Below are 24,796 nucleotides of genomic sequence, written 5' to 3'. Positions count from 1 at the left end.
GTATCCCCTTAATAGCCTAGGAATCAGATCGAATATGACACATTTTAGAATCACCAATACGCATTATTTACTATAAAATCAAATTAGAAAGTTTATTTTTCTTCTTACCTTTTAAATAAATTTAAATAATAACTAAATAAATAATCATGATTATGTTTTCAAATAGTAAGGTTTCCAGATTTGAATACCGATCGATTGGAAATTTAATTCGAGCCCAATAACGGTATAACATTTCATATTTCGACCATTTTATGTATTGCTCTGAACAAATAACTGATTTTTTGTCGGAGGGAAGGTTGGGCAAAACGAGAACTTTATTTGGTTTGGTGCCTCAGTTTATTTTTCACTTTTTCAAATTTGTTCCATACGGATAATTTTTTTTAAATTTGAACACCGAGTTAACAGTGCGCAGAAACTAGAGTAGAACTTTAACATAGATTTTTAAGGATGACCGTTCGTAACATTTTTGGTATATTTGCAAAAAATATGTCGGTATATTTCCACGGCCAGACGGGAAAATTTCTAGATAAGTGCGCGGTCATATTAAGTTTTTTCCCCGAGACGAACTGGAAACAGCAGCAGCAGCGTTCGAATATAATATCATTCCCCATTTCGAGCTAAAACGTCGTTGAGCCAACCAGGAAGAACCAACGGCGCACCATGCCTTCGGCTGCAAATACCGCTACTGCTACCACCGCTACCGCTGCAACTGCCAACAACAACAACGCCAGCAAGGAGAAGCGCTCCTCAATCAGTTCGCTGGGCGGATCGGGAATCGCCGGAGGAGCTGCTGCGACCAATGGCCAAAACAACAACAAAGAGGGCAGCCAAACGGATTTGGCCAGCAGCAGCAGCACCAACAACAATGCGAGCAATGGAAACGCTGCCAAATCGAAGGCGCCCGCTGCTGCCGCCGCCATAGAGCCGTATAATCCGCTGAAGCAGCTGCTGGTGACCATCGAGCACAAGATCCGGAACCTGGAGAAGCGCAAGGTCAGTTTAAAAGGCCGGTAAAAGTGGCAAAAAGGATCTCTTTTTGGCAGCATGGCCCACCATTTTTATTTTCATTCTCTCCGTGTTGCTTTGTTTCGTTTTGTTCGCACCCCGCGGCCCCCTCCCCCCGCTCGCCATAAGTTTTCGGGGCTGGCAGATTTTTCGCGACGCCATGTTTTCTAGAGCACGGCGTTGCCAGACCGCACACAGCGGCCGGCATGTCATTTAGAACCATGGGAATAATATTAATCTGTGGCGGTTTTAAATTCTTCTCTGTTTTTTTCTGTAGGCTGCAAATCGTTTAAAATTTATTTTATTGAACACGATGGTGCTTGAAAGTTCTCGACTCGAATAACAGCTGAGTGGACAGGGCGTCTGGCAACGCCGGGTGCCGGCACGAAATGTTGTTGCTTTTTCAATTTTGTTTGCAGATTTTTTCTTTCAACTTCAATATCTCGACAACTATACAGTCTCATAAACTAATACAAGAAATAATAATAATTGATCATAATATCGAAGTTTGCTATAGGATTTCTAGAGCAATTATTAAAATTTAAAACTAAATAATTACTTTTCTGTGCATGTCCATGGGAATCCTGCGAAAAAAATTTCAAAGACAATAAGACAGCGTTTTTAAGTCAATCCAATTCGTAATCTTATTATTTACTTCATTATTTTTGTAATACTTCTTTCTTAACTCTTTCGTATTAATTAATTAGTTCCCGCTTTAAAAGGTGTTTCACACACTTTTTATTTTCAAAAGGTGCTGCGAATCTTATTAGCTCCAAAAGGTTTTACTATGCTCTTATTGCTCTTCATTATTTATTCATCGATGTTTATGCGATTTGCTGTATTTAAAATGTATATTAAATATGCAGTTTTACTACCAAAGCCACAAATCATATGAGTACAAAAGTATGTGCCTAAAAAACCAATTAAAACTTTTTTTCTTTATTAAAGTACACTTGGTATTGAAGAAAATATTAAATAATACATTTTTAGGTAGACGAAGACATTTAAAACCTCTGATATGACATATTAAATTATATTCTGTTAAGTAATTTGTGTATTTGATAAGTTACAAAGATACAAATATCAATGCGTCAGCATTAAAGACATGACTGAATCTGACTCACCAATTTTCCCTGTTATTTTAACAGACCAAACTGGAGTCCTATCGCGCCATACAGAGCACCGGCAAGGAACTGAGCGGCGACCAGGCTTCGGCAGTGGCCAAATACGATGCGGTCTTGGCCAATCTGGAATTTGCCCGCGAGCTGGCCAAGCATATTCAGCAGCAGTCCAAGGAGGCCGAAAAGGAGCAGAAGAAGCAGGCGCGCAAGGTAAAATTGTTGATTTTGTACCTTTCGCTGATGTGTTAATAATGAGCTAATTTCTATCCAAGGACAACCTGGCGAAGACAATTGCTGAGACGACCAAGATCCGTGAGGTTCTGATCATCCAGAACGTGCTCAGCTGCTTCAACGATGAACAAGTGCGCAGCGACTTCTTAACCGGCGAAAACGGAGCGAAAAAATTGGACAGCAGCGAACTGGATGTGCTGGAGAAATTGTAAGTAATCTACACGTAAATCAATGTTTCGTTTTTGAGTTGTTGTTTGTCAATATATCCTCGGAAAACCGTTTACCAAATTAAATTATAGTCAAGAAATGTAAATATCCGAAAGATTTTCAGATAATTCTGCAAGATCTAAATATTTTAAATATACCCAAACCATAAAAGTAAACGTATAGGTTCGAATTAGAGCCCTGCATGAATGGACTCAATGAATTATTTTGAATTTTTTGTTTTATATGAATGAATTAATTAGAATTTAGAGTTTAATAGAATTGAATAAATGAATGGAATAAATTCCGAAATAATTCAAACGACAATTTCTTTTGAAAATGAAAGGGCTATAATTTTGTGATTAAATCTAAATACATTTTATTTTCTAAGCAGCTAACATTGATTCGTTAAAAATGTTCCACTTTTTGTTCTCAAAAGAAAGCACAAAAAATATCTGACATTCGAAAAATTCATAAAAAATACACAGGAACACAAAATTAAACTTTGTGAAATTTCCACGAATAATTATTCATTCATTCATTCAATTCGAAATGAATTAGAAAAACATTCAATTTATTTCACATAGAATTGAATTAAACAAATCAGAAATTGGCATATTGCATACTATGATAAAACAAAAATGGAATGATTCACTCAGGCCTCTAGTTCGAAATAAATAATTTATTTTCATAGATATAAGTTTTTTGTTTTAAAGCTTTGTCCTTTGTAATTACAAACATATTTTTCTCCCTTCTCCAGCTGCTTGGAGACGCAAACTCGACGCCCGGAGACCGCTGACGATGTTAGCTTTATCACTACTGCCCAGAAATCCGCTGAACTGTTTTCTTCGACCATCAATGCTCGTCCCAAGTCCTTTGGCGATGTGACCTTCGAGAAGTTGCGAACGCTCTTCCAGCAGATCCAGGACTCTGGCTACTTGGACAAGTACTATCTAGTGCCGCTGGCCGATAACGCGGTGGCCAACAGCACGGATAGTGGCACCGGGAGCGGCGACGGCGAGGGCGGTGACTTGTTGATCGATGGCTCTGGCGAACTCGACACGGAACTGCCATCGGAGCCATCGGCTCGCAATTCGTTGGAGGAGGGATTGGATAAGTTGCACCTGGGAGTGCAGGCGGAACTGGAGCAGCATCCACAGCACCACCAGCAACAGCAGGAGCGTCCGGGTCATCTGCTACTGGAGCAGCAGCACCAGCGAGCTCCTTCTCTGGAGCTTCAGCAGCAGCAGAACTTGGTGGTGCAGCAGCAGCAGCCACCTCAAGTCTACCAGGCAGCTCCTCCGGCCGGAGGCACCACCACGCCAGTGCATGTTATGTACGCTCCTGCGCCGCCTCCCCAGCAGCAGCAGCAGCAGGGACAACAGCAGCCGCCACATCCTCACCAGCTGTTGAGCAGCCCTGTGAATCTCCAGGCCTTGCAGACGGGACCCGCAGCTCCGCCGCCACAACAACAGCAGCCGCATCCCACTCACTTTGCCCCCAATGTGCGTGCCGTGGAGCAGAACTACTTCAAGCAGCCACCTCCGCATCCGCAGGCTCCTGGATTGCAGGCGACACCGACGCCACAGCAGCAGCAGTTTATGCAGCAGCTGCGTCCTTTGGCGGAGGTCTTGGGCACAGGAAGCTTCCACTTTCTGCAGGACAGTGAACTGGACAATCCTGAGGCTTTAGCCCCACCACCGCCTACCAATCAGGGATTGGTATTCGAGCAGCAGCCGCAGCAGCAGCCCAACCATGTCGAAGAACCACCGCAGGCCATACAAACGCTGACCTTCACCAACCAGTCGTTCCCATCGCAGCAGCCCAAGCAGCAGGCTCCTCCTCCTCCGCAGCAGCAGCAGCTCTTCTCCCCCGTGCTGATTCACGAACAACGTCAGCAGCAGCAACCACAGCAGCCGCAGCCCATGTTGATTATGCCGCGTCTGCCCACACAGCAGCCTCAGCAGCCGGCTCCTCAGGGAATTGGCATGCAGCCGGGCGATGTGACCTCAGTATTTCCGTACGAAAATGCTGTGGTCTCCTATGAGCAGCAGATCCAGCAGCAGCTGAAACAGCAACAGCAGCAGCAACAACATCAGCAGCAGCAACTGGAAGAGCCTTCGTCTGTAAACACCTCCTCGAGTGTGGGCGCCGGTGGAGATGTGGAGAACAATGAGTGGCATGCTCGTAACAACGACACGAACGCAGCAGCCACAGCTGCACTAACGAATGTGCTCAAAGGCGAGGCCACGCCCCCGGCACCGCCCACCAAGTGGAGCTCGGAGATGAATGCCATGAGCAGCGCCGCCTCGAATGGCAGCAGCAACACCAGCCACAAGCAGGAGTGGGCCACGCCCAGGGACCACAGCGCTGGCGGCGGTGGCAACGGCGGTTATGCGGACAACGAGGGCAACAGCCACTGGAACAGCTCGCAAGGCGAGGGACGTCGCAACTCGGGCAACTACCAGCGACGCGGCGGAGAGCGCGATAACCGGGATAACCGCGATCAGGGAGGACGAGGCGACGAGCGGCGCAACGGCAACTACCGGTCGCGTCAGTACGGCAACTCATCGAACCCCAACGGACGCAACTCTGGCAACAGCGGCGTGTACTTCCGCAACAACGAGTCGGGCAATGGTGGAGGCAACAGCTACTACCAGAATGGAGGAGGCGGCGGCGGCGGTGGCACTTACAACAAGGAGTCGCGCTACGAGTCCTCTGGCGGCGGCGGCGGCGGTGGAAGCTACCGCGGCCAGCGCGGTGGCAACCAGCAGAGGAATGTTAATGGTTCGTACGGAGGCGGCAGGCCCATGGGCGATCGTGGGCGCGGCGGAGCGGGCAACCAGGGAGGCGGTGGCGGCGGCGGCGGCTACATAAACCGCCAGAACCAGTCGCAACGCATGCCTCTTGGACTGGAGAATAAAAACTGAGCAAACAATACGTATTAACCGCAAACAAAACAACATACAATTCATGCAAACCATACACACAAAACCCATACAGAAAACAAGGAAACAAATCATCTAAATGCAAATAATGGCCACGTAGACGTACAATTATCGTTACGTAAAAGAAACTCTCAACCAGAAGAAACGGAAATCTATTTAAAAGAATCCTTTATAAACGCAACTAGGGAAACGAAAATGAAGCAGCAGCAAAACAAAACCAATTCGTGCGCATTTTTGAATACAATTTATAATTATTTTCCTTGATTTTGGTTTATTTGATAATGTATTAATAATAAAACAAAATAGTTGTTAGAAACAAAAAGGAATTACAACTATATACAGGAAAGTAAACGCTCTAAGGGTTTCTAAAACTCCCAGACAGGACAGGATTTCGGAAAAAGAAAAAAAGAAACAGCGAAAGATGGGCAATACATTTAACTCTGATCAGCCTTTTCTCGTCCGACATTACTATATCCCTGTTTGGCTGCGTTGAAGTTGATGCGATAATTAACAAAGGTCGAGAAAAAGAAAAGTATTTATACGTCTTAGCAATTAAATAACGATTCTGAAATATACAAATTAATTACTATTACCTATATATATAAACGAAGGATAAATATATTTATAGTTTGTGCTCTTACTGTCATGCTCTATCCCATTTCAACACCTTTTTTTTTGTTTTGCCAAACTTTTACACACAAACGAAGAAAACAAAAATACAAAAGCCACGTAAGAAAGTAATAGTTGTAATTAATACTGCGTGAATGAAGAAGCGTGCACACTAACAGTGCATTATAAATGAAATGAAACTATGTATTTGCAAAATAGTACATACATTAAACAAAAGTATATAAACCAATCGTTTTCTTCAATATTTGTTTTAAGGGGAATTTAATTTTTATTAAATGGAATGGAATTTAAAAACAGTTTTTTTTCCTCTCAAGATTTTATATCTAAAAAGGTCTTTTATGACCTGAAACTAAGATCTAAACATTAGATATAAAAATGGATATTTTTAACTATTTCTCCTTTTCTATATCCTTTTTCAAGGACTCGACAGCCCCTCCGTCACAAAGGAACCAAAGACCGGCTAGAATTAGTGTTATGCCAATGCCAGATAATGCTGTCAGTGGTTCCCGATAAACCAGTGCTCCTAAAATAAACTTTAAAATAAATGTTACTCATAACTCGGCAAATATTTTAGGAAACCCACCGACAAGACATAATTAGAGGCGGCAGTTAAAACAACGCAGGTGATAGTTTGTTCAGTCATTTGCAGAGCTTTTAAGAAGCAACGTAAGTTGCTAACATTGCAGATTATCATTAGCACCAATGGAAGAACGCGCAGTAAAGCAATTTCTATAAAAAAAATATGGTTACAATTGTGTTGTTTTGCCTTCTAAAATAAAATACTTACCCAAATAAGAAGAATCTGAAGGATCTGAAGTGCCCAGTAATTTCTGTGCGCTGAGGTGGCTGGGAAGTTTACCAAAAAAGCTTCCCCCAGCGGCACAGGACCCAGCTACCAAGCTATATCGATATTTTGCCAGGGCCTCCATTTATTTTAAAGTTTAAAATTTACTCCAATGAAAATGTAAACAAAAGTCAAGTTAATAAAATAAAAAACAGCTGTTTCTTGAGAGATGCCAACTTTGCTTAAGATAAAACAGCTGCCAACTTGACTGAAATGAGTAATAGTGTTCCCAAATAATCCGTTAGATGTCGCTTTTCATTTGGCGCCAAACTCAAATAAATTAAACATTTTGTAAATGATTTTTTCGTATTTCATTTGTTTATTTTACAAAACGTTCAGCTAATGCCTTGACATTTAAATCGAAAAAAGTCTCATTTGCTAATTGCGCGTTGTTTTTTTGCATTTTATCTTCTTAATCATTTGGAATTGTGTATATACAAACATAGATGCTACATAAATAATACAAATTTTCTTGTATCTCTCAACAAAACTCAACTCACATAACGCAGAGCAAGCTGTTCAGCAGTAACATCTTTTCAATTCAAACATTTAGACACTTATATGGGGGAATTGCTTGAGTGCTTTGCATTTCGTTTCATTGCTTTGCGTTACTAATCCGTCACGTTTTAACTACAATTTCGCTATCATATATTTAGTTAAATATTTGCATAATACTTTGCCTGTTTCGGTTTCTAACACTCACACACTGAACCACAGTTATTCTCAATGCACTCCAAGCAAATCTATTAAGTTAGGTTCTTAGCAAGGCTAAATAAATATTTTTTGATGTTTTTCATGGTTTTGATTTTGCTTTCTCATATCAACTAGGGTAAACTGCTCACATTTATTTAATATTACCTTTATATATTCTTTAAAATGTATACATATGGTTGTATATTTGTATAAATTTGTATCGTATAATTGGTTGTGTGTGTGTGTAGTGTAGTGTCTGCTAGGAAAATGCAACGACTTTGAGCCGTTTCTCAAGGGGGGCTCACATAATTGAGCCCCGTTCTTAAACCAACATTTGCATTTGTGTTTTTAACATTCAACAATTCACTCACTGAATTCGGCTAATCTAAGAAAAGACACTTTTTTTCGTGCCATTCAAGCAATGGCCTATCCCTTCGACAAATCTGGTTGGTTTAATACCCTGTGATTCTAGTAGCTAGTTAGTAGGTTAGTTGGTTTAGCTTCTACATCAGGACGCAGCATCTGCGACTGGAACTGGTGCTATCGGTGACCACATCGCCGGTGATGCCGCTGAACTTGTTTAGAGAGCTTCCTGCCGGCGAGGAAACCTCGAAGTCGGACAGCAGGCTTCCGGGACCCATGTGACCACCCATCGTCGTTGGTTGCGTCGAGATCGGGGCTGATCCATTGTTGTTGTTGTTGCTGGTGCTAAGGTTGTTGTTGTTGTTGTTGCTGCTGCTGCCGCCGGCTCCTAAAACAGAACCATTAGTGGATGTTGCAATTGCAGTTGCGGCTGCAATTGGATGGGTATTGCTGGTTGTTTGGGATGACAGTTCGAAATTATTGAGTACATTGGCGGTGCGTGAAAGCGAGCGTTGCTTCTTCAGATTGGCCAATGTGGCACTATAGCCGTCCAAGGTAACATGTTGCTGCTGCTGCTGTTGCTGTTGCTGCTGCTGATGTTGCTGGTGTTGCTGCAACAGCAGCACATGTTGCTGCTGCTGCTGATGTTGCTGATGGTGGTGCGTGCTGTTGGTGTCTGGATGTTGGTGTTTTTTGGCAGGGCGGTGGGTGTGGGTTTTTTTTTGTTTGGGTGGTGCGGTGGCGGTGTAGTTGTTGTTTTTATTGTTGATGATGATGCGGGCAGGCAGACGACACAGAACGGGCGAAACGAGGCACAACAACAACAACAAAAAAAGAATGAAACAGAAACAAGCAAATGTTATTTTACTTTTCTTCTCTTTTTTCCCCGAGAGTTAAGTTTGTAAATACCCCTTGACTAGTTGGGTGTGATGGGTTATGTGGGATGGATGTTACATGCATATAGATATATTTAAAAAAAAAACAATTTTAAGAAAACCTAATAACTGGCCTTTGAGTTACATTTGAGTTACCCCTTGAATTTATATTTATCTTTTGACAATTTGTAATGAAATTAACAATAAATATAAATGTTTAATAGGGATTTGATCGAATTGTGTTAAATTATCATAAATCTAGAGTAGAGCTTGTAAATATATCGACAGTTTGCTATTTTCCCTTCAAAGCATCTACATTGTTCAAATATCGAAAATATCGATAAGTTTCAAACTCTAATTTAGAGTATACTAATAATCAGGGACCGTAACTGTTATGAGTTTTATGTTAAAAATCACATTTTAACAGTTATTTTCGGATTCGTAAAGTAAAACTCAAAGAATAACTGTTATTTTTTGAGTTTTATAATAAAAGTTGACAAATAACCGTTATTTGTCGTAATCAAAAATAAAACTTAAAATTGATTTTTGGCGATTTTGTGGGTTAAAAAAATTAAAAAAAAAATAGTTATACAATATGCACGGTTGGTTTTTTTTTTAAGATTTTTAGTAAGTTATATAAAACACGGTTTGCAGGGTTATTTTAATTATTATTATTAGTCAAGAGAATAACTGTTATACATAATCAACAAATAACAGATATTTTTGACTTTTATTATAAAAATCAAATAAATAAAAATCATTACGGATTTGTAAACTACAAAGGCTAACAAAAATAATGATGTATTTAAAAAATTTTTTGGACTCTTCTAAGTGCATGATTTTTTTGGTAAGAAAAATGTACAATAACAGTTATTTTCGGTCCCTGCTAATAATGCGGTTTTTCAAACTTAAAAATTTCAAATTGCAAATAACCTAATACCCCATTCTGTAAACTTATTCGACCTACAAATATATATTTGTACATTATTATTATTACTCGCACTTTAAGGTACCTAAGCCGCCTTCCTGCAGGGCATGCCCCATTCGATATGCTACTCATGCTGTTAGCTGTGTTTGCTTGTTGGAAGTATTTTCATTTCCATTTTAGTAGAGTCGTTAAATAAACATTAAACATTGACATTGACACGGGGACAGAATGGCGCTTAAGCAGGACTCGTCGTGATACGTTGACGCTCCTTGGGAGCCAAATTGGGTGGGCTGGGAGGTGGGCTTATGGGATGCATGAGTGGAAGCGGAAGCAAGCCTGACACGTGGCCAGTGGTTGAACTGTTGACTCACCCACAAGGACGGTGACCTGGACGTTGATCTTGCCGTTGGCAGCCTCCTTGGACGATTGGATCTGAACGGCCTCGGCACTGGCCGCCGTTCCCTTCTCGGTGAGAATCACGGCCGCCGCCGAGGTGGCCCGCTGCACTTCGCCCGCGGCACCGGCGGCCTTCAGGCGGAGCAGCTCGTCGTTCTCCCGCCCGTCCGGCGGACGACGCGATGGATAGGAATGTGTGGTGGTGGCCGATGCCATCGTGGCATTGTCCAGCGCATCGGCGGACTTGGAGTGCGGCAGCAGTTGGCCATTCGAACTGCCCGTCGAGGGTCGCTTCTCGCCGTTGTTGTTGCCGTAGCCGTAGCCATTGGTCAGGGGATCTGCGCCCGCGGAGGGAGCCTCCGAGTCCGTCGCCTCCTGGGCCTGCAGACGCAGACGCGTCTCCTCGACGGCATCCTTTTTGGTTGTCAGCGTTTTGTCCCGCAAACTAGTACGTCGCACTGATTGGGCTCTGTGGGTTGAGGTTTTTGCATAAAATTTAGTTTCTGTTCTTTCTGTATAGGGTTCTAGAGAAAATATACCTAGTATTGTTGCTTTGTGAGCGTCGAACGCGTCGTCGCTGCGCCTCGGCCAGTCGTTTGCTCTCCTGCTCCGTCTTCAGCTGCTCGATACGCTCCCTGATCTCGGGATCCTCACAGATATCTAAGAAGGTGAAGAATATAATAAAATAAAATAGGTTTTAATATAATAGATTTTAGTGTAATAGATTATAATATTAATAATTAATCGTTTTACTATTTAGTTGTTTTAAGTTTTACAATCTAAAACTTTATCATTATTAAAATTAAGAGCTACTCCTTTAACAAGTTTAAGTATTATTTCTTAATAGTGTATTAAGTCAAATTATTTGGGCTCTTGATACTTTAAATAGCACCTAATTATCAATTTAAAAAGAATAAATTACACATTGTACCTATTATAATAGGTAATTTGATTAAATAATCAAATCAAGAAATTTCAAAAATAGCAATTCCATTTAAACTTAAACGTACTCAATAGTAAACATAGGTCGATCAAAAAATCACTAATTAAACTGAAATATTTTAAAATAATTTTCCTAACAATTACTTTAAACATGTACTTTTTTTTACAACAATATGGAAAACAGCGACATCAATTTGTTTTGCACACCTGAACAAGTTAAACCTACTACAAATAGTCTAGATGCATGTCTGCAATATAAGGATTCAACTAAAAAGATTTACACTTTTTCCATGTTAACATTAACAACAATTTATGGCTCAATTTCATATTCATGGTTATTTTGCTCTACAAGGATAGTCGGTGATTCAGTGCCGCAGCCTTTTTCGCGCATTCCCATTCTCACCTGAGGGCGTCTCATCGTCCTTGTTGCGAACATTTAAATCAGCACCACACTGAGCCAGCATCTCCAGCACCTCAAGCTGAAAAGGAAAAATATTTAAAATTATTATTCCATTGTCCACGGTTTATTTGCTTCCACGGCTTCACTTACATGACCCCAACAGGCGGCGGCGTGAACCGGAGTCCACAGATCCTTGTCCATAGCATCCACGTTGACATGTTGTTCCAACAAAAACTCAACGACACGGACATATCCATTGGCAGCGGCTATGTGAAGCTGACAATTGAGATAAATTAAAAGTTATGCACAGTGAGAAAGTGGAGGAAATATTTTTTAAAATAAAAAAAGTATATTAAATATATCTCATATTAAAAAAACTTATTTTAGATTGTTTGATTTAACTTTTAATAAATATAAATATAGATTAAGGGCTGTTTTCTCGTCCGCCTATAAGATTTCAAGGTAACCCTATACCTTATACGATAAACCTACTTTAATCTTAACAAACGGGCGAGAAAAATGCCCTAAATTTGTTATAGAATATATATCATTAGGACTTAAATCTTCATTAAATAATGGATTCTGAATTCTCATATGTTTTCAAGGTTTTATATACTTTAAATATAACAATAAATAAAAATAATTTATTTTTCCTATATTCCAAGACTTACGGGTGTTGCACACTGGTAGTCCGGCTCCTCCAAATCGCCTCCGGTGCGGACCAGCTCCATCAGGTCCCGCAGCATAATCCGCTCCGTGGAGGAGCGCGTCTCATCGATCAGCTCCTGGGTGACGCCCCGCTGCGCCATCTCGCCCTCGATAAAGTCCAAGGTGTTCTCGTCGTCGCACAGGTCGTAGGGCATGTTGCCGTCGGTGTTGACCGCCAGCAGATTGGCGCCGTTCCGGATGAGGATGCGCACGAGCTCGAGGTGGCCGCAGGTGGCGGCCGCATGGAGGGGCGTCCACTTATCACTGTCCTGCGCATCCACATTCGCACCGTACTCCAGCAGGAGCTGCAGCATCTCGACGTTGTTATCGATGCAGGCCTGGTGCATCGCCGTCAGCCCGTCCTCGTTGGCGGCATCCGGCGTGATTCCGTGCTGCAGGAGGGCCGCCACCTCGGGCATGTCGTTGCGGGACGCGGCCTCCAGGAGCACCACACTGTTCTCGAAGGATATGTGCCGCCTGCCGCTCAAAGTGCCCGACCCATTGGCGTGCCGGAAGTGGTGCGTGGTATCTCCATTGCCGTTCATCAGCGCGTTGCCCACCGATCCGCTTCCGCTTCCGCTGCCTCCGCTCGCCGTGTTGCCCTTCGCCCGCTGCAACTTGGCCCACTCCTTGTCCTTCTGCCGGGACAACTTGAGCTGCTGGGCACGACGTCTAATTAAGGGGAAGAAATCGAGAAGCAGATTGTGGATTAGTTGCGGAAATTCGATAGCTCAGAACAGAAAGGGGCCTTTCACTTGCACACATATTTGCGTTTAGGTTATCCTCAATTTTGCTACACTAACGAACTAAAATATAATGTTCGAATTGAATAACTTTATTTATGGATAATTAACCCGCTTAATTCAGCACAAAAATAATTTAAATTCTTGATAAGTCTGCATTTTAATTTATAACAAAATCCTAATCGCTAACATCCAATAAATTTGGATTTTATTAGGCTGTCATGGAAATAAAACAGATGCTTCAGGTTCCGATAAAAAATAAAATTAAAATATTTTTTCAAAGGCATTATGATGAATCAGTGACAATTTTGATTGCTTTATTTCGGAATTTAGTTTCCGCTTATCAGAATCTTTCGAAGGCCTCTAAAAAATACATATATAATATGTGTTATGCTAAAAATAAATTAATGGGTTATAATTCCTCAATTACGAAGTTTAAAGCAGATATAACTTAATAAGTACAAATCAACCAGGGACCGTAAATAACAGTTATTTGTGATTTTTATTTTAAAAGGCCTACTGAGATTTGTACAAGTTCTAATCAACAATTTAACTGGTTTTTATGCATTTTATAGACATGAACAAATAACAGTTAATTTGCTTTCCAGATTTGTTGAAATGCATAGAGTAAAAAGAACGTTATTTTTGACGTTTAAAACCAAATATCACAGTAGTCTTTTTAAAATAAAAATCACAAATAACTGTTATTTACGGTCCCTGAAATAAACTTATAAAACAAGTGGAAAACTTTTCTGTTTTATATGTGACCCTGACAGCTGAGGAATAGTTAATCTAGTATAATTTTTGTGCTCTTATATCTCGCTACCACCATTATAATTTTAGATGATTAACTTACAGTCTGGCCAGCTGGAGCCTCTCGTGGGTGGGCAGGCTCTCCACCGTCTGCATCTCGGCCACCAGATCGGCGTGCTCCATCTTGAGCTGCTTGGCGTAGCTGGCATCCTCCTGGCTCTTGCGCTGTATCAGAATGCCCTTGATCATGTTGACTTGTGGATTTGATTTGAACCCGACACCCGCTCAATGATATGTTTGCAAGTGTGCTTTAGAATTATTCTGTACAATTTTACAGCATTTGACAACAATTTGCGAGGCTTTTGTTATTTGTGCTGCAGTTTGTGCTGATGTTGGCTGTCTGGTCCGCATGCATTTGTATGCAAATTGTAATTTGCATCTTTGAATTTGATTTGATTGCGGGTGTTGTCTCTGGCGGTTCTTATTGTTGCCCTCGTTGTTGCTCGTTGCTCGTGGATGTTGCAGCTGTTTGGGTTGCTGTTGCAGCTGTTGCAGCTCCTTCTGCTGCTCCTTTGGTCTCTTGGTCCTCTTCCCCCGGATCCTTTCACTCCTGGTCAACACCCGAGGCTGCTCTCATGGCAACTACCACGTTTATCCTTCGTCCTGTGCGGTTTTCCGGTCCTGTCCTTTGTGTTTACTTATGATTTGCTTTCCCCAGCTGTTGATATTTGCCGAAGCTCGCTTCTCAGCAACTTTTCGTTGAGAACTCTGCAAGGGGAAAAATCAGAGAAAAAACCAAATAAAATACATATAATATTCCATAAAATTGTAAAGTTTCATGCTTAGTTTCTCCCTTTTGCTCAAAATTTAAAAATAACTCATGTCCTGAATCTAGCTGCCCGATAAATTTCAGCATGATAAATGAATCCTGGCGGAGTGGGGCCATGGCAATTGTGTTAATGGATCCAAAGTTCAAGAAGCACCAACTATTATTTCTACTTTTTTTTATAAGTCAAGCACGTTTTCCTTACACTACTTGCAAGGGGTTACTTAAAATACTTGAGTTACGTTTTAAAATTTAATTGGTAAAATCAATCACGGTTTAAAATATAAAAAAATACTAGTTTGAATATATATTATTACAAAGTTATAAAGAATGATTTTTTTAAGGAACTTAAAAATTGCATAACAATTGCATCCAAATGCCTTTTAAAACATTTATAGTAATGGAAAATTCTTTAAATATTCTTGTTTAATGATTTACATTTTTAATTCTTTTTATCGTCTTATAATAAAATTTTATTTATAACGATTTTTTAATCATTATATTCGTTACGGTTCATAAATGTTTGAAAAATTTCTAATTTCTAAAATTAAAATCGTTGAATTCATTTAACTGGTTTTATAACTTCTTTTTTGAGCCAGGGAATCTGAAATGCCCTGAGGAAATATCAAGTTAATATAGCACTGACTATTTCATTGGTAATTTAAAATAAAGGGATTTTGATGAAAACTTTGTTGTTTCCCTAGAGTATTTGAACTTTGATGTGCCCGAGACAACTTTCCCTCGTAATGGTTTCTTTTTGGGTGCGCTGAAGCGTACGGATAATGCTGATGACGCATGTGTCCTTGGATCCCTTGCCTTAACCCTCTGATGGCCCACCCACCGCTCTCTCCACTCTCCGCTCTTCAATCGACCTGTCATCGATAGCCTGGCCAATGCCTTGAATAAGTATTAGCCACTGCTGGTTGGAAATTGCATGCCAAGGAGCCATCATCGAGTTAAGTTTACTTTACTCGCTTCAAGCCACAAGCCCAATCTTATGTGCAGCCGGCTTGATCCTGCGAATGTGTCTTATCCCAGGACGGTCAACAAAGGGAATTACGAAGTGGGCTTGCAACAAAAATTCAGGGGAAAAAAAACACCAAGCTTTTTAAAGACCTTGCTGAGTTGGCTGTGTAAAAAGCACGAAGACATTAAGTCGCTAATTTACTATGCTCTCTGAGCAAAAACATTTAAAAGAAGGTTGGGATAACAGCTAAAGGATTACGTTGAATGATATGTATAGAATATAGTTAAGCTAGTGGAACAGTTAAGTCTTTTGTCCTGTATAAAATGAAACCTAGTTTTTGCGGGTGAAGTTTTGGTAATTAAATTTTAAAATAAAATAAACCTTGCCCAGCGTAAACCACAAATTGAGTCCAATTATTGAAACCGCAGTTGGTTTACTCAAGAAAACAAACATCCGAATTCATTATAAATCAAGGCCATTAATTAATACCATTCATCAATAATTCACCTGCTTTCTTGCGCAGCATTAAGCCATTAAACAAGCCCAATAAAATTAATTTGGTGTCCTTCCGTATGAACATTCCCAAGCTCAATTTCACAGCAGAATAAACTGAAGCATTTGTTAAGCCAACAATCAATCATCCTCGTTTATCGTGTAACAGTTTCCCTCGCAAAACTGGAAAACACTTAATCTGACTCCTTTATTTGAGTATCTCAGCAATCTGTATCAATTCCTATTTGATGCGAAAATAAAGTTCATTATCATAAATTGAAAATTGTAATTATTGTTTGCCTTGAAATACTGCATGCGCGATTGGGAAGTGTGTGTGTGCACTTTCCTGTGCCATATTGCAGCAGTAATAGTCATTAAATGAACAATTTAAATCGAATATCGATTATGGCTGGTAACACACTTTTCGGCATCCTGTTACGGCACATGAATATCCTTGAAGTGGATAGATGGGAAATTGCAGCCATTAAGGAAATGTTCATTTATGAGTTTTGTCAGATGCAATACAAAAGGAATTTCCAACCGACGTGACTATGTAAATGTGTGAGTGTGTCCCAAAAATTTGTCGATAACAGGAGCTGCAAAAACAACAACTGCACGCACTACTGGAATAACAATGGGGATTCCCCCCTCTTTGCCGCACACCATGGCGTATGCGTGTTATCTCTGCGGTCAGTCAAGCCCAAACGCTCCCTGTCTCTCTCTCTATCTCACTGGCCCTCTCTTTCGCACTTTATTTGTGCGTGCTCGAAACTTCGTGTTATTAATTTCGCACGCCTCGTTTTAAGCTCAATATTTATGCAACTACATAATGGCAAAAGCGCAAATAATTTATGACTTAAAGGCAAACGTTAAAAGATAAAGATAAGGAAAGCTCAGCACAACTACACAGGGGAAATCTTCAGTTCATAGAAATTGCGGCTGCTGCGAAGATTTAAGTCCACAAATCTATTAGAAACTGAATTAAATACATCTTTCATTAATTAGGTTTTTGAAATTGGTCAAAGCTTCCATTTCAAAAATAAAAAAAACAATTGATTTATATTTTTTAGAATTGCATATTACCATATTTTTTTCAAGTACGAGTGCAAATAATTTACGACTTTAGGGCACACATTACCAGATAAGATAAAGAAAGCTCGGCACAAAATCCCAGTCACCAAACGAAACTCAAATACACTTAAAGCTATTTAATTTGTCTTTTTTTCGTAGCCAAGTGCCACCAAACATCAAGGCAAGTGACGAAAGCCACGATGACCTCAAGGGGCGGATGAAAGGGCGGTAAGTGGGGGGAAAGGGGTGGCAAAATGAATGGCACTCGACAGGCGCAATGTGCAACATGAGACAACAACAACAAAAGGCAGGGTAAAAATACCTTTCAGCCATTATCCTTCGGATAGGTCAGGGGATCTAGCTGGCGACGAAATCTGCCGACGGCCAGCGGCCAAGGAATCCCTTCTTCCTTTCTAATGAGTGCCACCAACACCAGCAGCATCAGCGTCGGCAGCACATGCCGTTGCTAGATTGCTACAGTAGTAACTGGCTAACTGAAATAGCACCTTTTTTTATGATATTATGTTTCTAAACCAAGTACCAGCTCCAATAAAATATTTTAAATTATTTATAACTCATTACAAAAAATGATATCCTTCAGTACCAGCGTCAGGATTTATTTTATTTTTATAATGTTAAAATAAAATATTCTAAATTATTTAAACTCATTACAAAATCAAAATAAACCAAAATAATATTATTTTCTTTTGACATAATAAGAATTCTGATTCATTAAATTACAAACAAAAAAACCTTGTGGACATTTTAGTAATTTTGTAACCAATTACAAGTAAAGTTAACAAAAGAAAATTTTTTGAAATACGACCAAATGGGTTTCCTTTTAAATAAATAAATAAAAATAATAATAATAATCATTTTATAGGTACATTTTTAAATAACATTTACAAATCAAAACTAACTGCTTCATAAATCCTATACTTTCTGATATGAGTCATCTTAAACATTTGTAGTTATCAGTAAACTGAAGTGTACTCTCAACCGCACTTGGTGAAGAATTCTTTCAGAATTCATGCCCTTTTACAGGAATTAATTAAACCCCTTGAGCGAGGGTTTATGTTACCTTCTTTCCACTTTCACATAATTATTTTCAGTTTTTCCCCATCAATACAAATTTTCCAATTAAAAATATTTCGCCCCACGCGTTGCTCATTATTTTCTCGTATAGTTTATGGTCATCGAAGCGTTAGAGTTCCGCTTAATTAGCAGCCACTGTAAGCGGGCGAAGGGGGGCCGAGGAGAAGTGGGTGCCGAGTGGGTGGTTTCTGGAGTGGGTGGTGGGTCGTACTGTACTTGTGCTGGCTCTCGAGTGTCGGCTGCTCTCGCATGTGTGCTCGAGGGCAGCGAATTATGTGCTTGCACTGAGTGCAAGTGCATTAGCACCCGCCAAGAGGGGGTCGTTGGGCTCTCCAAAAGGGGGGTGGTGCTGCGGAAGAGATGGGAGTGTGGATAGGGTGGAGGCGGAGGAGGGGGGCACAGGATGTTTGCCTTAACTGGTGCCCAAGTGCTTCCTTGCGAGGCCATTGCAATGTCTGCCACTGCCACTGACTGGGCCCAATTCGACTCGGCCTGGGCCGATGTTTCGGCCAAAAAGTGTGCCACAATAAACACACAGACTCACAAGCCAAACACGGCAAGGTAATGGAAATTATAGTTACTGCGTCTGTCGGCGTGCCCTTTGCAATGGGTATTATAAATACGGGCAATCTGTAGCAAGTGCGCCTGTATTGTGACTTGAAATATATTAGCAGCACTTGTGTAACTTTTCTATATTGGTGGCCCACAAAATTCATACAACCCAATTTCTATTTAATATTAAATATTCGAGAAAAAGGGACAATAACATTATCTATCTAAACTTATAAAATTGCAAAGTATACTTAAGTATTTAAGTATTGAAAATTTAAGAGCTCCTAAGAAGATGGTCATAAATATACTTAAGCTTAAGATACCGACACTAAATCTTCTAAGCTTTATAACAATAACCCAAGCATATATATTTCTTGGGATAAATCAACGGAGCATGTCTCGTTTTAGTTTTGGGTCACCTTACCTACATTTGATAAATGCGGTCTATCATAAAGAAATTGGAAAAATCTGTAAAGGATAAGGTAATCTTAACTATATGATAAGGTGCTTTGAAATATACAAGAATAAATATATATGATTTAAGAATATATGAATAAAATCCCTTATAAAATTATTAGAGTCTTTCCGACGGCCCTTTTTGTTTGTATTTCTAACCAACAAAAATTATTACCATAATATCTTAATATTTAAAATAATACCATCATAATGAAAAGGGTATTGGCATTGTTCGTGATATGATTCCCAAAGAGCTTCCACCATTTGTTGTTGGCAGTGGCAGTGCCATGTTGCTTCTGTTGCTATTGTGTTTGGCCCCAAAAATGAAAATCAAATAAAGCGATTGCACGTGAGCCAAGTCTCGAGTCAGGTCGAGTTGGGCTGAGATGGGATCGGAATACGACTACGTATACGTAATATAACGTATACGAGGCAAGGAGTTCTGGGCTGAGCCTCCGCCGAGACTGGGAAAATGCGAATTGGGTTGCCAACTTTGTTGTTTCCGCTTTGTTGACTCTGCCCGGCCGGTCCAACGCCCATTTTGGCAAAGAGTGGAAGAGGACGTGGCTCATGCAAATTAAATTTCAGTGCTGATTTGTCTGCAGTGCCTGCTGCGTCTGGCGAACGGGGTCACAGGTGTATTTTGTGCCAGTTAAAGTTCGTTTCGTTTGTCGGACTGGTTTTTTAGGACTTCGACTCTCTGGGACAGGTCCTCGAGGACCTGCGGATGACGGGGCCAAATGGACAGGGCCATGTCACTCTGAGGTCTAACCGACCCAAAGCTGAGCAGCTTACCATAAGCGACAGAGAAATAATGCTTACGAGCAAAAACAGAAAATAATGAGGGGGCTTCACATGACATTTCAACGAGTTGAAATGAATTGCTCTAAGGGAATGGGATTCCTTGGCAACGAGATGTTTGCCGAAGTTGCTGTGTTGCTGCTGGCACAATTTGGCTACCAAACATTGTCACAGAAAGAGCTCCCGGAGGTTTTGTGGAGTTATGCGAAATTCTGTGGAATTTCAACTTAGTTGTAACCCCATTCAGACAATGTGCCTACAGGCACACTACTATTTCTAAAAGGTATAGTAAAATATTCCCCAAAAGCTTCTGCTGGTTAGCACGCACACGGCTAAAACCCAAATGTTTTTATATCATTTAAACTTTTGGTTTATTAATTTAAACTTTGTCCATATACATATGGCTGTATGTTAATTAAAACCCCGTTTGTACTGTTTATTTTTTCTTTACGCTCATGCAAGCAACTGACCAAGCGAAATTGGTTTATTAAATTAAATAAGTAGCTTTGGGATTTAGTGTTTAAACATTTTAATGCTGATTTAACTAGACTGATTTTTCTTTCCTTGATAAATAATGTGGTAGCTTTAACTAAATAAAATAAATTATTTAAAAAAGTTTTCTCTTCATTTTTTTTTATCATAATTAAATTACTAAGATAATAGTTCCTAATCGTATTCAACTCTATACACCACAATGCCAAAAATGAGCGTTGAAAATGCTTTTCCAAATGTAACTTCCTGTCTGAGCTGCATAATTTCCAGCAGAATATGCATAAGCAGTGAGTAAATATTAACATCTGAAAACTGCCGGACCAACTTCCCTCAACGGCTGAACTTCCCCTTACACCACTCCGCCCTCCAATTTCCCAGTAACGCATACTCGTTCAGAGGAAAAGTGTCCACAACTGATTATCATGAAGTGCTGCATATCCCATTTGGTCCGGCAGTGATGTGTTCATTTCGTACTGACTGTCCAAGCCCCAATTTCTGGTTCGTATCCTCATCGCCAGAGAGTGAGAGAAAAACCGTTTTTCATACGAAATTGCCATGGGTTTCTATATTTCGTGGTACAACTCGATCAACAATAAACTTTAACAGCAACGTTCTTGGAGTAAAACTGTTGTATGGAAAAAAATTACAAATCCTCAAGCTCCCTAATTTCCTCTCATTTTATTATTTTTTAAATAATTAAAAAAAAACACCCTAACATGTTAAAAATCTGTGCACCATTCAAAAGTTATTTAAAAACTTAATTTTTGCGTTTGTGCCGAATGAGACAATTTTTCCCAGTGCAATTCGTTGTAAAGCAGTCAACTGGCGTGCACAATTTAACAGAAGCCTTGGTCATCTCTCAAAATTTAGCACGTCGTCGTGTTAAGACCCTCGCTGCCCAGCGCTCACACCACGCCCCCGGTCAGCCCGCCCCTCTTCCACTCTCTACTCAATCAAGTTTACTGATGACACATGTATATATAGCGGAGGAGCCCCGACGAATCCCGCCCACTGTCAGCATGACGTGGCATGTCCTTGCTGTGATCCAACTTCCTCTTTTTGGACCCCGAACTCCCTGCGTCTCCTGTCCTTTCATTCATTTCATTTTTATTTAAGCTTCGTCCGCCATTATTTCCGTAATTTTTCTTCACCAGCTTAACGATGTGTCGTTGCCATTTCTTTCGGTTCTTATGATCACGCGGTACTTGTGGGAGTTGAATGATATGTGGTATTGTTCAAAACTAATAAACAAACAATGTATTCAGTGCAAAATTTATAAAAGCAGTTTATGAAAGGTTGCGGATTAAACTTATTATTGTCACGCCAGATTTTAGTTTGGCAAATTGATTGATAACAAAATAATAGAGGTAAAATATAATAACAGCTTATTATAAATTGAATTACGCAGCTGGTGTATTAAGTTGAAAAGTCGTATTCAATTTCAACTTTATATTATTTATTTAATTTTTATATTTCCCATTTGGTTTTTATATAATCGTAATTCTAAAATATTTTGATCAAAATAGGAAGATACCTTTTTAAGCGAAGTATTTTAATTTAATTCTTTTTTAGTTTAAAAGAAAAATTACATTAAATCTGTATTTAAAATTGTAAATAAAATATTCAAGCAATATTGCTTATGCCTTGACTTTTTCACTGATTAATATTCGAGAATGCTCTTTTAAACCCATTTTGTCCACCTGACGCACACCTTCTTCTTCCCCCGCTGACCTTTTTTCATTGTTTATCGTAGCTGTCATTGCGGTCTTGATGACCTTAAAGCGCCACCTACAGTTCAATTGTTTGCGTATCGGTTTAATTATTACCTTTCGCCCCCTATCATTTAGCGCGCAGATGCTGTCTCCCTTTCTCCTGTAGCCATAGGCTGTTTTCTCCCTTCTACCGCTTGTCGCCTGGCCCGTTCATTTATTTATATTTACGCCCGCGGCTTATTTTCATTTCGCTGACCCACTGCCGCCGTCCCGCCCATTTTTCCGCCCCCACTTTTCCTTATTCTGCCGCCCCTTTGCCCATTTGGCACGTGTCTTTGTTGTTAAATTGCTCTTTGCGTTGCCGTGTTGTTCTTGCCAGTGTTTTAAAGTGTTGTTGGTGTAGTTGTACACAGAAAGAAATTTAGATTACAAATAGATCAACAGGGCTTTGCATTCCAAATTCCTTGATGGGCTTGTTTAAGCCCCAAAATACTATATAACTGCAAAAAAATTTTTAAATGTTTTTTTTTGTAATTAATACTAATTAATTAGTGGGCTATAACGGCATTGCGAAGAAAAATTGAAAAAAATATTATAAATAAACATTTGATATAATATTAACTATATTAACTAAATGTTTTACGAACCGAAGCCTTTTCATTTAACCATGTTAATTTAACCAAAAATAAGCAATTCGAATTTTCTGTTTCTGTATATTTGGTAGTGTTGTAGAAGGTGTTGCTGGTGGTGTTCTTTGTTGTTATTGTTGTTGGTGTCGTTGTTCTTGTGCGTGGTTGCATTTATTTATGCGAACGCAAAGAGGAAAATTGTGTCGACGCTTTTCGCGTTTTTTACCGTTTGCCTCTTTTTTTCCTACTTTGCAGGTGAAATATTTTTAATTAAAAAATCTTTTATTTAAGCGAGTGTCAAGCGCTCGCATCGTCATCCCAGCTCGTTCCCCTCGCCACGATTTTCCCCTGTTTTCACTTAATGTTTTTAGCATATGCGCAAACAAAATTCTCGTTAGCCAACTCTTTTGGCCTTTTTACAGTCCTGGTGTTGGCTATTAACCATATTAGTTGGTTATTTAATATTCGTGGCCAAATTGAAAAGGTGGAAACGAGGAGGGTGGGAAATTGTTGAAGGAATTTAAAATAAAGCGCGAGGATGTAAAAGTCCCTATTTTGATAATCGGGGCGTAACTAATAATGAGTTATACTCGTACATTTATCACTTTAGTATTAATTTCTTTGTGGTTTCCCTATTTCAGAAAATGTCTGTATAATTGTCCTAATTTATTTACCTTTATTTATTCCAGAATTCTCATAGGTTTTTATACTATTGTCTTACCTAAAACGAGAGGGAAAATACACGTTTTAATTAAAAAGTTATTTAAAATTTACATAACATTTAATATTATAAATACATATTTTAAATACGATTTATTTAAGATCATTCATCTTCAATAATTGTTTGATAAGTTTTGTATTTAAAGAATGCCAACTATACTTTTTGACTATAAAAACATTTCAAATATTCTGATGAGCAGATAGATTTTAAAATTACATTAATATACCTCCAAAACATTTTTAACCTAATGGTTAGTCTTCAAAGCCCTAATAAGCCATCACTCATTGCTTGCACTTGTATCACAACAGCGGGTTTCTGGTCAGATATAGTTAGCAAACATGAACCAACCGCCCTTCACCACTCCCTTTCTCTTTTTGTTTCCCATATCTGCCTGCATATTTTTTTTATATTTTTTGTTTTATGTTGAAGCCTTAATGCAGTTTGCTTGTTGTTCTTGAAAACCACAAGTAGAAAGTTACGAAATCCCTTTGAGTGCAGTGTACATATCCCTTGAGGCTAGTACACCGGCAAAAACATCATACATAGGTGCATATCAAAGAAATAAATATTTTCGTTCAGCTTTAAAATAATTGTGTTAATATCTACCATCGTTTTCCATCGAATATTTTTTAGCAATTTCAAAACTTGACAAAAGAGTCTTAAAATACACTTATTTAGTCATCATAAGTGTATACAAAGACGTAAAAAGGAACTCAATATTTATCAATTTTTGACTTATTTTCCCACTGTACGGCAACCAAAAAGTTGTTATCCTCCTTCGCCTTTAATGTTGCTGCCACTTTCGATGCCTTCGCTTGCCACCTCCTATATATCTATGCGTCCCAGATTTTAAACAAGGTTAGCATAGACGTGCCACACAGTCACAACACATGACCAAAAGTTTTCCCATTTTCCATTTCCCCCATTTGCTGTTACCGTTTCACTCACTCTCACCCAATTTTTCTTTTTTCGGTCATTTGCAATGTGTACGCCATTTTGTAGGGCCCCGTTAGTCAACCCCTCACCCCTGCCAATATACAACCCCCCACGCCCTGCTATACTATTCCCTTTAAAGGGGAAGGGTGAGTTGGCGGCTTTTGCGAAACGGTGTCAAACGGATATGCATGTTGATTTAATTTGCACCTTCGTTTAAACGCTCCCAATCCCTGGGCCCCCTCCCCCAAAAAAGTACTATTGT

General features: G+C 39.7%; 3 protein-coding genes across 7 annotated transcripts in view; 1 reads left to right on the top strand and 2 right to left on the bottom strand.

Annotated features, from left to right (window-relative positions):
* The first annotated feature begins 538 nt into the window (after window positions 1-538).
* On the top strand, window positions 539-6,368 carry Capr (caprin family member). The gene is made up of 4 exons (XM_017152839.3): window positions 539-993; window positions 2,154-2,336; window positions 2,399-2,565; window positions 3,322-6,368. The coding sequence occupies exons 1-4, from the start codon at window positions 661-663 to the stop codon at window positions 5,489-5,491; spliced, it is 2,853 nt and encodes a 950-aa protein (XP_017008328.2). The 5' UTR covers window positions 539-660; the 3' UTR covers window positions 5,492-6,368.
* On the bottom strand, window positions 6,302-7,145 carry LOC108065010 (uncharacterized). Its single transcript, XM_017152852.3, has 3 exons — window positions 6,927-7,145; window positions 6,723-6,868; window positions 6,302-6,672 (listed from the first exon to the last, which is right to left on the bottom strand). The coding sequence occupies exons 1-3, from the start codon at window positions 7,066-7,068 to the stop codon at window positions 6,529-6,531; spliced, it is 432 nt and encodes a 143-aa protein (XP_017008341.2). The 5' UTR covers window positions 7,069-7,145; the 3' UTR covers window positions 6,302-6,528.
* A 996-nt stretch (window positions 7,146-8,141) lies between these two features.
* Window positions 8,142-24,796, bottom strand: part of MYPT-75D (Myosin phosphatase targeting subunit 75D) — a 45,096-nt gene continuing 28,441 nt past the window's right edge. For 3 of the 5 annotated variants that reach the window (XM_070215414.1, XM_070215413.1, XM_044393854.2), the window contains 7 exons: window positions 13,888-14,552; window positions 12,252-12,960; window positions 11,731-11,856; window positions 11,584-11,659; window positions 10,778-10,898; window positions 10,214-10,707; window positions 8,142-8,715 (listed from right to left, as the gene is read on the bottom strand). In XM_070215414.1, the coding sequence (XP_070071515.1) occupies window positions 8,180-8,715; window positions 10,214-10,707; window positions 10,778-10,898; window positions 11,584-11,659; window positions 11,731-11,856; window positions 12,252-12,960; window positions 13,888-14,033 (2,208 nt within the window). In that variant the 5' untranslated portion in view covers window positions 14,034-14,552 and the 3' untranslated portion in view covers window positions 8,142-8,179. Of the gene's footprint in view, window positions 8,716-10,213; window positions 10,708-10,777; window positions 10,899-11,583; window positions 11,660-11,730; window positions 11,857-12,251; window positions 12,961-13,887; window positions 14,553-23,551; window positions 23,599-24,796 lie in introns of those variants that run through there. The other 2 variants (XM_070215416.1, XM_044393855.2) reach the window with 2 other exon arrangements.

Source organism: Drosophila takahashii, chromosome 3L (assembly GCF_030179915.1).
Source record: "Drosophila takahashii strain IR98-3 E-12201 chromosome 3L, DtakHiC1v2, whole genome shotgun sequence".
NCBI classification, from domain to species: Eukaryota; Metazoa; Arthropoda; class Insecta; order Diptera; family Drosophilidae; genus Drosophila; species Drosophila takahashii.
Note: the sequence above shows the minus strand (reverse complement) of the source record. Positions and strands in the feature narration are given on the sequence as shown.

Excerpts from the sequence above, each read along its gene's own strand:
- LOC108065010 (XM_017152852.3), bottom strand. The coding sequence starts at position 7,068 with ATGGAGGCCCTGGCAAAATATCGATATAGCTTGGTAGCTGGGTCCTGT. Across the intron at positions 6,869-6,926 it reads TTCAGATTCTTCTTATTTGG|AAATTGCTTTACTGCGCGTT; the intron begins GTAAGTATTTTA and ends TTTTTTTTATAG. Across the intron at positions 6,673-6,722 it reads CCTCTAATTATGTCTTGTCG|TTTATTTTAGGAGCACTGGT; the intron begins GTGGGTTTCCTA and ends TTTATTTTAAAG.
- Capr (XM_017152839.3), top strand. The coding sequence starts at position 661 with ATGCCTTCGGCTGCAAATACCGCTACTGCTACCACCGCTACCGCTGCA. Across the intron at positions 994-2,153 it reads GGAACCTGGAGAAGCGCAAG|ACCAAACTGGAGTCCTATCG; the intron begins GTCAGTTTAAAA and ends TTATTTTAACAG. Across the intron at positions 2,337-2,398 it reads AGAAGAAGCAGGCGCGCAAG|GACAACCTGGCGAAGACAAT; the intron begins GTAAAATTGTTG and ends TTTCTATCCAAG.